Source organism: Coenobita brevimanus, chromosome 63 (assembly GCF_032717465.1).
Source record: "Coenobita brevimanus isolate Jiangsu-jjx chromosome 63, ASM3271746v2, whole genome shotgun sequence".
Lineage (NCBI taxonomy): Eukaryota > Metazoa > Arthropoda > Malacostraca > Decapoda > Coenobitidae > Coenobita > Coenobita brevimanus.
Genome location: NC_137016.1, coordinates 38,791,368 through 38,806,911, shown reverse-complemented (window position 1 = coordinate 38,806,911; position 15,544 = coordinate 38,791,368). Strand labels below are relative to the sequence as shown.

The window sequence follows — 15,544 nt, the reverse complement described above, 5'->3', positions numbered from 1 at the left end:
AAACTATTTGACAAGGAGGGGTTCAAGAATGTCTTGATAAGGAGAGATGTAAATGTGGAAGAAAGAGCCAAAATAAAGGAGCGAGTTAAGGAAGCCAAGGAAAAGACTGAACAGAGAATGGAGGAAGAGAAGACTTCGTTCAATTAGAGAGTTATGGATCAGAACCTGAGGAAGTGGTACCGACAGAAAGAGGGAGAGAGGAGGGAATAAAAAACAATGAAAAAAGTTTAAAAGTGGCATATGCTAATGTACAGTTGATGGTTTAATCTTGGCAAGGCTAGGAATCAATGATTCCTTGAGGTTTGAGGAGCCAGATATTATGTGCTGTGTAGAGATCAAGTTAAGAGAGGATATTGATATCCAAGTGGGAGATGGTAAATACAAGAGACATTAAAGAAAAAATGGGAGGAGGAGTGATGATAGCAGTGAAGGAAAACATAAATGTGGATACTATGAAACTGGGAGAGGGTAAAGCTGAAGTGGTAAATATGAAATTTGAAACTAGAGGGAATGGCAAGAGAGACATTGCAGTAGTAAATGTTCCCCCTAAGACAAGGGCATGGAATGAGGATGAATACCAGGAGATGTTGTCAGACATGGTTAGGTACCTACAGAAAGTGACTGAGAAAACCAACAACATAATTCACATGGGTGATTTTAATTGTAAAGAGGTGAACTGGGACCAATGAAAATTTCATGGGGCAGTATATTGTTCAATATAGCAGTGAATAATGTAATGACCCAGTGGGTCAAAGAAGATGCAAGATTTAGAGGAGCTGACACACCAGCAAGACTAGATTTATTACTAACCAAAGAACCTGACGTAATTGAGTCTTTGCAATATCTGTGTCCTAAAGGAAAAAGTGATCATGTAGTGATTGAGTTCCAAATGATAGGGTGCCAAGATATAAGCTTTATATGGAAGGAAGATACAACTTTGGGAAAGCAGACTTTACACGATTGAGCAAAATTTTTCAAAAATGTGGATTGGAGAAACTTAGAGAAACAAGAGAGATGTAGAAGTGGGACATCTTTATAGCCTAATATAATTCAAGTGTGGATAAATATGTGTCGAGTGTAAGTGGGAAAGAGAACAGGAAAAAGGATTGGTTAAACAGAATGTGTATGATAGCAAAAAAAGATAGGGATATGGCATGGAACAAATGGAGCAAGAGAAGTAATAATAAGAACTTAGGGAATATACAAAAATACTTTGAGAGGAAGAATGGAATTTTGAATAAGGTATAATTGACAAATGTAAGGAAGATCATAAATTGTTTTATAGGTTTGTCAGTGATATTGAAACCAAAGGAAGGAGTCAACAAACTGAAAGTAGAAGGAGAAGTCTATAAAGATGCAGCAATGGAAACTGAAATAATGAACAAATGTTCCCAACTGGTTGTCACCAAAGAAAGTGATTTTGTGCAGGAGGAGGGAGTGACCTGAAATGTAGTGGTAAAAGATATAAAAGTGAAAGTGCAGGAAGTGTATAAATTACTGGAAACTCAAGATGTAAGGTAGGCCCCAGGACTGGAGGGAATCTCTAATTGAGTACTGAAGGAATGCAAAGGTCAACTGGCGGATGAGATTCACGGTTTAATTGTGTGTTCTCTGGAAGAAGGGAAAGTACCTCAGGGGTGGAAGGGGGCCAAAGTGGTACCATTTTAGAAAGGAGGAAATAAGGAAGAGCCCCTGAATTATAGACCAGTGTCCCTGACCAGCTTGTTAGCAGAATTGTGTGAGAGAATCTTGAAAGACAGATGGATAAGATATCTGGGGATGGACATTTTGGCAGAGTCAATTTGGATTCAGAACTAGGAGGTCGTGTGTCTCTAATTTGCTGTGCTTTTACTAAAGGGCAATTGACGTGCTATAGAGTAGTAGCTGGGTGGATTGTGTGTATTTAGATCTGGAGAAAGCCTCTGATAAAGTACCCCATAAGCAAGTAATATGGAAATTGGAGCACATAGGAGGACTGAAGGGGAACCTCTTGGAGTGGATGAGAGACTTCTAGCTAGACAGATGAGGTCAGTAATAAAGGACAATATGTCAAGGTGAAGGGAAGTAACAAGTGGAGTCCTGTAGGGATCGGTGCTGGCTCCCATTATGTTCCTCATGTATGTAAATGATATAGTGAACAGAATGAACAGTTTCGCAAGTCTGTTTGCTGATGATGCAAAGATCATGAGGAGAGTTGAAGTTGAAGAGGATTGTAAAATGCTGCAGGAAGAGCTGGACAGGATTAATGACTGGAGCCGGATATGGGAAACGAAATTCAGTGCAAAAAAATGCAAAATACTGGAAATGGGTTGAAGTATCAAGAGCCCATTATTGAATTATTCAATGGGAAAGGAAGCAGTCACAAAAATGAGAGAAGAGTAGGACCTGGGAGTGTTGGTCCAGGATAATTTGTCACCTGAAAAACATATCATTAAGATTATCAGAGAAACATATAAGGCCTTGACAAACATAAGAGTGGCATTTCATTACATTTATGAAAAAATTGTTAGTGGCTATGATCTGTCCCAGGTTGGAATATGCACAGGTAGTGTGGTCTCTACATAGAAATAAAGATGTAAACAAGATCGAGAAAATACAAAGTACAGCAACCAGGACGGTCCCTAGCGTGACAGATCTATCATGCAAGGAAAGACTAGAAAAGCTGGGTCTGCCTTCCCAAGAAGAAAGAAGAGAGGGGCGACATGATTGCAGTGTTCAGGGTCATAATGGGAGTAGACAAAATTGACAGAGAAGATCTGTTTGTATGGGATAGGGGAGCAACAAGAGGATGTGGAAAGAAACTGAAAACGATAAGCTGCTTGAAGGATATCAAGGAATACTGTACAGTTTTCCACATAGATGCATTGATCTGTGGAATAGCCAGGACAAAGAGATCATCCAATCCAGTGCCGCCCCATGAGAAGCGTAGGAGCCTGGGGCTAGGCAAGTTGATCTTGACTTTTAAAATGAGAGTAACCAGCCTCACTCATCCCTGTGTGGCATCACTTGAGCAAAAAACCTCAACCACCCCTTGGATATAAACCTACACAGGCCCGTATCCAATTGGAGCACCTTAACCCCTCTGTGGCCATAGGTCCGGAATTTTACATGCGTCCCTGGCCAACGCCGGGGCCATTTTCTGAAGTTTCGAAAATTGATTTTTTTCCCTTGCCATATTGAATAGGAAGTTCCGATGCACCTGGTAGTGCATATTTCAGCTTCCTAAACCCATCCTGTGGCATGCAGTCAAACGCAGAAGTTACGTAAATTTAGGCTGCTGATACTTGTCACACGTAGGTATTGCATTGACGCAACATTGCACTTTTTTTTTTTTTTTTTTTTTTTTTTTTAAACCAAAAAAACATTGTCAGTGGTGCTGAAAAGGTGTGAAATAACTAGATATGCATATTTTGAAGTTTTCATTACATAATATGCGAGGTTTGAATGTAAAAAATTATATTGGGAATTTATTTTGCATTTTTACGGTTTATTGTGTTTATGGTAGTATCGACTTATTTTTGGAGTCTGGGTGGTGGAGTTCGTTGGAAAAGGGAGGCAAGACTTTCTGTTTTCAGACCTAAATATGATAAACGTTATCCCTTGAGTGTACAGGCTGGACAATGAGGGTTGAAATGTGAAATGACCTGCCATACGCACCTTGCACGAGCTGATTAGCAGGAAGGGAAAGGAGGTCTTTCCACCCCACGAAAACATCACGTGAACATGGAAGACTTTCCTGTTATGCTGGTAAAAGGCAAAGAATATGTAAAATAATTCAAAAGAGTACAACGAATCAGAGCAAATAGGTATAGATACCAAACAAAAGGAATTTTTCATTTAGTTTCATGTCTTTTTTGTTTATGCCTGTGTTTACTTATAATCGTAAACAGGGTGGTTGTGTGTGTTCTTCAAGGGAGGAGAAAGATGATATTTTCTGTCTGGGTCGAGGTAATGGGTACAACTATGTGTGTTTAGGCATGGCCATGAGCGAAAAAATCGTACATCCATTCGTCACGGCAACTGGTGGTGAACTGACAAATGAGATGTGAGAGCATGAAGTGAAGGTCAGTCTCGTGTCCCAGATGTTCATTCACTTCCTAAAAGTTTACACAGTTTTCTACAAGTTGCATTGCATCAAATAATCCAAACCAGTACAACAAACCTGAGCAAGTAGGTAAAGATACCAAGACAAAAATGTATTTTTCTCTTATTATCATGTCTTTTTTGTTTATGCCTGGATTCATTCATAATCGTAAACAGGGTGGCTGTGTGTGTTTTGCAATGGAGGACAAAGATGATATTTTCTGTCTGGGTCGAGGTAATGGGTATAACTATGCGTGTTTAGGCATGGCCACAAGCAAAAAATTAAAAAATCCACTCATCATAGCAGCAGGCTCTGAACTGCTTGATGGGATGTATGGGGGTGTAGCGTAGATCAGTCTGAAGGCATTCAAAATGTTTGTTCACATCCCCAAAATTTTCGCCATTTTTTATAGGCTGCACTGAAACAATGCCCGGGGCCATTTATCGGCTAAACATCATTTGACGTTGTCAGCCACGAAGGGGTTAATTACCCACTAAACCACCAGGTGCCATAATTTGGTTATATGGTTACCACCTTGTATAGTAAATGGTTTCCTAGTTTACAGGAAACCGTTTGGCTTGTCACTTTCTGTAGAGTCACCTATAGGCAGAAGGAAGAGAAAAAGTGAAGGAGAGTAAGACAGAAGAGGGAGTGTAAAGGTCACCTGTAGGCAGGAGGAGGAGGAAAGAATGAAGAAAAGAAAGACAGAACAGGAAGGAAGGAAGAGAGGAAAGGGAAAGACACCCAGAGCAGCACTTCATCGAGTGAGTGGCCCCACCAACCACCACAAAGAGATCATCCAGTAAAAAAAAAAAAAAATAAAAAAAAAATAGATAAATAAAGCAAAGTTTGATTTGTTGAGAGACGGAGACAGGGCCCCATTAGCGTAGGTCATTTCCCGTATGTGGTAACTAGGTAAACACACACACACACACACACACACACACACACACACACACACACACACACTGAATCACTGGACATAGTAGACATGTGTCACTGCACTCTGCTCAGCTGCAGAACCTAAGTGTCCCAAAAAATGAGTCAGGCGCAGTACTAAACTAAATTATAGACGATTGTAGATAAAGTAGAAGCAAATAAGTGCTGTCCAAAGAAAGTATATCAAATAATCAGAGCCCTAAGGAACTTGCGACGTTAGCAGACGGCGGGCGCTGCGTCAAGTAAACAGACGAGCACTAGGTAAATTCCAATCCCGACACCAGAGATGCTAAACTGTAAGTAGAAAGTATGTGTCTATATGATGCATACTTTCAAGAAGTGCAACTAGGTAAGAGGAAGGGAAACAGTAAAAATCAAAATGATGACTACATAGACCTGATGGAACAGGGTACATTTAATAGATTAGCAGAAAAGGTAAATAAACTGGAAGAGACTTTCAAACTGGAATTGGATGAAATAAGGAAGGAACTGTACCAACAAAAAGGGGAAAAAAATGAGGAACTCGTAAAGGAATTAAACAGAAAAGATGCAATGCTGTAATAGGTGAGCTACAAGCTGAGGTAGACATTCTGAGGAAGAAAACAAATGAAATGGGAAGTACAGTACATAGTCACCCATGAGAGAGTCTTGAAGGAGTATAATAATGATAAAGATATAATTAGACTAGCAGGTAATCTGTTAGAACAAAGCAGATACATTGATAAGATAACTCAAGCAAATGAAATGATGAGAAATTACACAGAGGAAGCACAGAACACATGGGCAGAAGTAGCCAAAACAAGTCAAGATCTAAAAAACAAGCCTGAAGCAAGACATGACAAGAGAGGTGAAAGACATCATAAGGAAGAACCCAAGGCTGATAAAGGAAACAGCTGGAATTAACAATTTATAATCATCACTGGTAAAGATGAAGAAGAAATAAAGAATAGACTTACCAGAGATAACAAGATGGTAGATATAATGAACATACTGAAAGTAGTATTCCTCATATTGAAAGTAGTATCAGAGGAAATCTGTGAGAAAGATGTAGAGGAATTTAAGAGATTAGGGAAATATGAGAGAAACAAGTCAAAGCTGCTGAAAGGAACCTGCCAAAGTATGAACACTGTAGAAGAGGTATTAAAAAAATGCCAACAAACTTAGGAATCAGAGGAGTACAAAGAAGTGTGGATAAAAAGGTGCCTAACTCCAGAGGAATGGTGGGTTACTAAAGGAAAAGAGGGAAGAAGCAAAAGGAAAGAATGTTGCAAGATCAGATGAAAAGAGAAGTAATTTTTTTTTACAAAGTAGTAGGATTAGAAGCAGAAGGAAAGAATGATGCAAGATCAGATGAAAAGAGAAGTAAGTTTTTTTTACAAAGTAGTAGGATTACAAGTAAAAAAATGGCACATAAACAGCAGGGACTAAATAAAAGCAAGATAGACTCAACCAGTGTCTAGTACAATATGTGAGCAATATGGCAAAGTAGATGTACTCAGGCGTAGATGGAATGGTATCCAAATTATTAGAGATAAAAGACTGTATCACAGAAAATGAGCCTCATATTTGTATAACAAACAAAATTAACCCCAAGGATATCAAATGACTCTTTAAATTTGAATGAGCACAATATTTGGTGAGGAGACAGAAATTTGGAAATAGGATAAGGAGTTATGATACTAACAGAGAAAAGACTCCAAGTAAAAAGATATAAAAATAGGCATACCCTCACAAGTAGAATTAGTTGCAGTAGAGATTAGTACATCAGAAGGGATATTAGTTGTTGCAAATCTATATATGCCACCCAAGACATACACATGGGATAGAGGTGCATATGAAGACCTGGAAGAAAAGACAGTTCAGAGTTTAAGAACCCTACTGTACAGAATGGAAGAAGAATCTGAAAGAATTATACCAACAGGAGATTTAAACACAAATAACTAGAATACTGTAGATGTAAAAAGCCATGAAAATTGTTGGGATCAAAAGCTCTTGGATCTTATACAGGAATTTTTGTTAGCAAAACATGTAAAGGAGAACACCAGAAAAAGAGGACCAGAAGACCCCTCATTATTAGATGTCATATTTACTAACATAAATTGGTCCCGTGACCAGGATTCGAACCTGGGTTATTGGAAGGACACAAGTCAAGAGTGAGAGCTGTGGAAATGAGTTATTTAAGAGGAGCCTGTGGAGTCACATGGAGAGACAGGCTGACGAATGAGGATATAAAGGAGCATTGTGGTGTGGATGTGGATGTGATAGGAAGTGTTATGAGGAACACACTGAGGTGGTTTGGCCATGTGGAGAGGATGGAGGGTAAGAGACTGATGAAGAGAATGTATGTGAGTGAGGTGGAGGGGGGGAAGAGGGAGGGGGAGGCCGAGGATGAGGTGGAGAAGTACAGTATATGAGAGAGGGGGGTGTGAGTTGGGAGCGGGGCACTGAAATGGCGGGGGACAGGGCAACTTGGAGGCGATTTGTTTGTGGCCACTCCAAATGGGATTTAGGCGTCTGGCAATAGATAGATAGATAGATAGATATTTACAAGGCAAGAAAATGAAATTGACGATATAATCTGTCACTTTCGGCAAAAGCAACTGTGCAATACTAGATTACAGTTTCAGGATAGCTTGTGATAGAGGTAATGGAAATTACAAAAAGAGGCTAAACTACAAAAAGGGCAACTGTCATGACCTAAAGAAGTACTTTAAGGATATAGATTGGGAAAAGGAGCTGAGAGGACAAGATATAAATGTTATATGTAAAAAAGTCTGCGAACTTTACGAAACAGGAGTCCATAATTATGTCCCATTGCACATAGACACAGAAATAAGGAAAAAGAACAGGTTTAATACTGATTGTAAAAATGCAAAAGAGAAAAGAGATTTGCTGTGGTCCAGATACAAACAACATAAAAATGAGAGAGCATATAACAACTACAAGCAGGCAAGAAGTGATTATACAAAGATAAGGAGAGAAACTCACAGGCAGTTTACGGGAGACATTATAAATAAAAGTACTGATCAGCCAAAGTTGTTTTACAGCTGCATACGAAGCAAAGCAAAAGTTAAAGATAAAATACAAAACATCATGGATGAGGGGAAAATCTGTATCAATGAAGAAGATATTTGTAAGGTACTGCTCTAAAATTTCCAGTCAGTTTTTTCTAAAGAAAGTAGATTTGCGAGAGATGAAAACGAACAAATATGCCTACACATATTAACAAATATACATGTAACGAAGCAGGAGCTTCAGGAAGAGATGAGGAAATTAGACAGGGGAAAAGCCAATGCCCCTGACAAGATTTAGTGTTGGGTATTACAAAAATGTGCAAAAGAGCTAAGGAGTCCATTACATTCAGTATTCAGAGATTCCTTAAGACACAGAAAAGTACCTGATATTTGGAAGACAGCAAACATTGTGCTCCTTTTCAAGAAAGGAAATAGACAAAATCCACTTAACTACTGACCAGTGTCATAAGCAAGATGTTAGAAAAATGGATACGAGGAATTTAGGTAAATCACCTGGAAAAGCACAATATGATAAAGACAAAGTGGTTTTAGAAAAGGGAAAATCATGTGTTATTAACCTGTTAAGTTACTATGATAGAGTTGCAGAAATAATACAGAAAAGAGATGGCTGGGTAGACAGCATATATTTGTATTTCAGGAAGGCATTTGACAGAGTATCACACAAAAGACTTTTTTGGAAACTGCAATCAAGGAGGTATCCAAGGTAATCTGTATGATTGGATGCAAGATTTTCTCAGTGAAAGGGAAATGAGAACAGTGCTCAGGGAAAATTACTCATCATGGAGAGAAGTGACAACTGGAGTTCCACAGGGCTCGGTGCTGGCACCAATTATGGTTTTAGTATATATAAATGACATAGACAGCAACATTGGAAATGGAAACTACCTAAATATGTTTGCTGATGATGCAAAAATACAAAGGGAAATTACAAACACTGACTCTTGCATAGAGCTACAAGAGGAATTAAATAAGCTTCATATAGAGCAATAGATGGCAAATGGAATCCAATGTGGACAAATATCATGTAATAAAATTTGGTAAACATGGAAAAAGACCAGACTGGGACTGTAAGTTAGGAAGTTCAACCCTACATACATCAGAAAGGGAAAACAATTTAGGGGTGATTATCAATAACACATTATCACCAGCTAACCACATAAATGAAAAAGTAAGGACCATGTACACACTACTTGCTAATATACAGTAAGGGTAGCATTCGCATATATAAATGAAGACGTGCTGAGAAAGATAATAACATCTTTCGTCAAACCAACCCTGGACTATGTATCAGTAGTCTGGAATCCGCATCTCAAAAAACACTTAGATAAGATTGAAAAGGTGCAAAGGGCCACTACAAGTTGGGCATCAAGTTTAAAGGACCTAAGCTATGAAAAAAAATTAAATTTGCCAACATTACAGGAGAGAAGAAGAGGAGACATGACTATGTTATATAAATGCATCATAGGAAAAGAGAAAAGAGACGTAAATGAGTATATAGCCTATGGGGAAGCAGCATTAAGAGGACACTGCAGAAAATTGTACAAAAAGAGGGGTGATAAAGACGTAAGGAAATTCAGTTTCCCAATAAAGCAGTTGATCTGTCGAATACATTTTGAATGAAATAGTGTGTGCCAAAACAATTCATTAATTTAAAGGTATGTATGATAAACATGGTTTATCATACATACCTTGAGAAATAAACCATACGAGGAACGTTTAGAAGCCCTGAATCTGTTTACCCGAACTAAACAAGAGGTTACAAGGAGATTTAATTCGTATTCAAAATATTCAAAGGACATGATAACATGGCTGTCGATAAATACATCACAGTTGATTACTTGAATTATACTAGAGGCAATGGGCATAAAGTGATTGGCAACTGATTGGCATTTCTTCTTTAATAGAGTTGTAAATATATGGAACAAACTGCCCTCCAATATAGTAAATTGTAATACTGTGCTAACCTCTAAAGGTCACTTGGATAAGTATCTGTCGTCAGACTCCCAGCTTAATATGTTTACTCCTGAATAAAATGCCTGTGCATACATTTTTTTTTTTTTTTTTTTTTTTTTTTTTTTTTTTTAAGAGCCTGGATCAATTTATTAAATGCAAGTATAGTAAATGCATAGACTAGGATATGCACAGAGAGCCCTGAGTTAATGGTCACTGCTCATACTTTCGACTTGTGATGGGCTGTGGATCACTGAGGGTCCCTGTTAGTCAAGTGACCACCATCGGGATTTTTTTATTGTACCAGGGGTCACAGCTTCAGGAGGTGACTTGTGTACGTGTCCCACATGGGAAAGATCCTTGTCACAGTGGAGTGAACGGAGCTGGGGCCTGATTAACTGCTACCTACCTTAATAGTGCCAGGCAAGACTGCTGTGCCACCCCTGAACATCCACACTGTGCACTGTGCATTTTCCACACTGTGTCCACAGATGCCTCTTTAACGCAACATACCCATACATAGTGTCATGCGTTAGATATTTATTTGATTATTCATTTTACTTTACTACTTTCTCTTTCAGGTTATTCATATTAGTAGCTTATAGATAAAGTATTATAGAATGTAGCTTTTCCTTTTCAGTCTTTCCTATGAAATTTACATGTCAGTTTTTCCATGCTGCATGGTGGTTTTTCTCACTTTTTCTTGCCAGTAGTAACTGGAGGGTTTGGAGGTGGGGGGAGCCTTCTTGCTTTAGTATCATTATCCTTCAGCTTGTAGAATTAGATCTTGTAGTCATAGTCTACTCTGTAACAAACAGCCTTGAAAGGATCATAAGGTCTGTTGCTGTTTGTTTTCCTTTGTACTCCCCGGATGTCCCCCCCCCCCTCCCCAGGCCATCTCTCCACCTCCCCTTACCCTATTGGATCCTGTCTTCTGTGTCCCCTCCCACCCAAACTATCCCCATACCCCCTCTAGACTATACTGGGTGTGTGTGGAAGACATTTTACCTCCCTCTCCCCCTCTTCTGATGTCCACCACACACTCCCTCCCTATTCCCCCTCATTTCTCAAGGACGTCCCATTCTCGCTTATAGTGAGGAGTGACTTTTTTTTTTTTTTTATTTTTTTTTATGGTCATTTGTGCAATAACCATTAGACATATGAGAATGAAATATTCATTTTCTGGTGTGTGAAATCAAGCTCTTTGAATCAGTTAGACCAAAATTTCCTTTGGTGCAATTTTTTTTCTCTCTCTCCATACATGAGGGGTAACAATTTTTACAGTACTCTATTTTTGGTGTTCTTTGACTATCGATATTGCGGTAACCATAAGTCCTATGAGAATGAAACATACACTTTCGGGTGTATAAATTCAGGTTCTTGAAACCTGTTTAAAAAATTTTTACCATAGTGAAAGTTAAGAAATCAGACCCTTTTTGCAGATCTGGGGATAGGGGGCTGGGAGATTTGCGGTCTTAAGGGGTTACGGGGTGGCTCCTTGTCACACAGTGTTCCTCCTACAGGCTTCTGTCTTTCTAACTCACGCCCCCTTCTTGCATATCTCATCCTTTGTATCCCCTTCACTTGCCCAACCTCCACCCACTCATGCATTTTCATGGTCCTGTTAACCAGAAAAAAAAGCCTGGAGCTGAAGGGGTGGATAGGAATCCAACTTTCTGTATTTTGCATAACCATGAAAACATGGTACCCTGCCTTTCAGAATGTTTTTACAGTATGTACTTTTGTGTATGATATTTTTGGTTTCAAGGTTATGGGACAAATAGACGTCAGAGTGCACATTGACACTGTAGTACTGGATTGAACAAACCTAATGGTGCCAGTAATCTACAAGCACATTAATTGTCTTGGATCATTCACTTATCCAGCTTTCCATCCTGCTTTTGACTTGCAGTGGGTCGAGGTGTCCATTGAAAGACAGGTGCACCAACAAGAGATTCCAGAGAAAGGAATATGCGGATGTAGAAGTGTTCAATGCTGATGAGAAGGGATGTGGATTACGTGCACGCTCCTCCATGCCACCGTAAGTATTGCATAAAGTCTTTTATGTTTCAGTGAATATTGCACTGTTTACCCTCACCTGGTTTGAAGCCTTATACAATACTGAAATCAAACATCTGATTTCCATATTTAATAACTGAACAAGTAGGTTGCTTAACTTGTACAGTAGAACCCACAGACTTTGGGAAGTGCTGTAGATAGTAGAACTGTCTCCACAGACTTCCATACAGAAAGCATTCACCCATTCATGATGGACGTATATTGTTGAATCCATGTTATGTTTTGTATGTTTGTTTGTTTTTTCAGTTTTCCAAATTTTTTGTAAATGGTGTGCATTTACATAGGCTGTGAATTGTCATAAACTTTGAAGCTTATAATTTTGTAACAGGTATAAACACAGGATTATGGAGGTGTGGATAGGTTTGGTGAGGTACTGTAGTGCTGTATATGAGCCCAAAGTACTTGTTACCGTATACACACATTTCCCAAGCATGTTAGACTGAGAGAGGTGTAGGAACTGGTTTCATAGTTGAGAAACTACTTCCTGTGCTAAAACAGTTTTTTCAGGATACTTTTTAGTGCCATGTTCGCTGCTTTATCAGTACTGTACATCTGTCTGTCTTGCCAGATGCCATAATCCCGTAAGGGGTGGCCATTTGACTTTGAGTTATTTGTTTTACGGGAAGGGGCACTTACCCTCTACCGACCCACTTGTTGACACATAGGGAGCACGTATGGTTTGGTTACATGGTTACCACCCAGCATAGTAAATGGTTTCTTGGCTTGCAGGAAACCATTTGGCTTGTCACTCAATGTAAAGCCACCTGTAAAGGAAAGAAAAGCAATAAGAAGTGACATGAAACATGGGAGAAATAGGAAGAGAGGAGGTATATACAGTACATATTTAAGGATGACCATAGACAGTCTCATCTGTATAAATAGACAAAGTTTAGTCATGTCATCTTTGCCAGTCATATGTTTTAGGTTTAGAAAATAGAAAAATACAGCATAATTTAAGTTAGGTGTTGGCACTACATAAGATGCAGTGACACTAACATTACCACTGTTACACTAATATACAGCATAGTTATTAGCTTTGCTTTGTATGTAGTGTGAAGTTAACCAGATTCAAGGGTTCTATTGTACTTTATATATATATATATATATATATATATATATATATATATATATATATATATATATATATATATATATATTATATATGTATATATATTATATATGTATATATATTATATATATGTATATATATATATATATATATATATATATATATATATATCCTGTATATATATATATGTATAAAAAATCGTGGTGAGTTGTAAATACAGTACAGTACCTGATAGATAGATATTTAAATTCTCTCTCTCTCTCTCTCTCTCTCTCTCTCTCTCTTTCTCTCTCTCTATAATGAATTTACAGTTTGTTTTGACTAGCATTGTAGATGTATGGCATTTATATGTTTATTTTTGCATGTTAAGAAGGTATGATAATGGCTCTTTTTTCCATTGGTGTGAATGATTGTGGTATGCATGAGATTATGGAAAGGTTGAAAATATACATTAGCTGCAGCACTATATCCCATGATTGCCAGGATTTCACATTAGGTAATGACATTAGTGTAGGATTACTTTTCAACTTGGGTGAGACGTGTTTACGTTTTAGTGTCATGACTGAAAAGTTTGATATGTGGTGTTTTTATCAACAAAGCGAAATTTAATGAATATTCACTTTCTGCGTCACAAGACCTATACCAGCTTATTTGTCAGAGTAAATTTAAGTTAAATGAATCATCATTGTTATGTATGATATTCATAGTTTACAAAATCTGAAAAAATACTGTACAGTTAGTACTCTAGAAGATCTGTATATATATATATATATATATATATATATATATTTATATATATATTTATATATATATTTATATATAAAAGTATATATATATATATATATATATATATATATATATATTTATATATATATATATATATATATATATATATATATATATATATATATATATATATATATATATATATATATATATTTATATATATATTTATATATATATTTATATATAAAAGTATATAGTATTATAGACTTTGATAGGCTATGAAACAGCTTATTTTGTATGCAGCATTTTCTGTGCAGATTCAGACAGTTTTATCATTAGATACCAACCATTGCATTGTAAATAAATATTAACAGTGGTGAAGTTTATGAATTGAAAGGTACTACTGAATGTGCAAATTTCCAGGAAATATTTCCTGTGCCTCAAAGGCCTGTGACTTCAACAAGATGGCAGTGCATGAGACATAGCCAGTATGACACTGAATGCCATCAAAATGAAGGTGGAATCTACAGTTCTTGGAGAAAGCTTGGCATACGCTGGTGGTGGTGTTGTAGTGACACCCACAGCCTGGTAGAGCAAGTGGGATAGGCTCTTCTCGCACCACTACAACCATCACCTACACTATCACCACTACCTCTGCCCATCATTTTTGGTGTTCGAACCCCTTGTCATCTCGCCCAGGGTTCAAGGTATAACAGGTTTCTGTAATGTGAAAATTTATAAGCCATGCCACATCACTGAGAATTATTTTGGTTATATTAATCTTGAAAATTTGTTAACCGTTGGAAATCAAGGGAAATCAACTTGGCATATTAGTTTTGTGATTACTGCACTTTCATATCACCTACCTTTCTTCTATCTATCTATCTATCTGTCTGTCTATTGCCAGACTCCTTAATCCCACAAGGGATGGCCACAAACAAATCACCTCCATGTCACCCTGTCCCCCGCCATTTCACTGCCCTGCTCCGAGCTCACACCCCCCTCTCTCATATGGCTCTCCACTCCATCCCTCCATCTCATCCTTGGCCTCCCCCCCCCCCCACCTCACTCACATATACTCTCCTCGTCAGTCTCTCGCTCTCCATCCTCTCCACATGTTCAGACCACCTCAGTGTGTTTCTCCTAACGCTTCCTATCACATCCACACCACAACACTCCTTCACTTCCTCATTTGTCAGTCTGTCTCTCCATGTGACTCCACATGCTCCTCTCAGATAACTTTCCAACAAGGTCCAAGCTTCACTTCCATACGTTAGAGTTGGTATCACAATACTGTCATGTAGTAATTTTTTTCACTTCCATGCTCACTTCCCTGTTTCTTATCACTGCTTTCAAGGAACCAGCAACCTTTCTTCCTTGTTGTACCCTTTCAAGCACTTCACCCACTAAACTTCCATCCTTCCCCATCAGACTACACAAGTACTGAAATGCACTCACATTTTCCATTTCCTCCTCATCCATCCTCACTGTATATTCACCGACTTCATTTCTCTCGAAGACCATAACTTTACTTTTCCCTACATTGACCTTTGGATTCCATTTGTTACACACAGTCCCAGACTCATCCACCAAGCCTTGCAGCTCCCTTTCAACTTAACTTAACAACACAGTATCATCTGCAAACAACAGTGCAGGTAGTTT

General features: G+C 38.1%; 1 protein-coding gene across 1 annotated transcript in view; it reads left to right on the top strand.

The window, feature by feature from the left end:
• Nucleotides 1-15,544, top strand: part of Set2 (SET domain containing 2) — a 147,143-nt gene that overhangs the window by 40,168 nt on the left and 91,431 nt on the right. Inside the window, exon 2 of the mRNA XM_080275949.1 lies at nucleotides 11,921-12,049. Within this exon, the coding sequence (XP_080132075.1) occupies nucleotides 11,921-12,049 (129 nt within the window). The remainder of the gene's footprint in view (nucleotides 1-11,920; nucleotides 12,050-15,544) is intronic.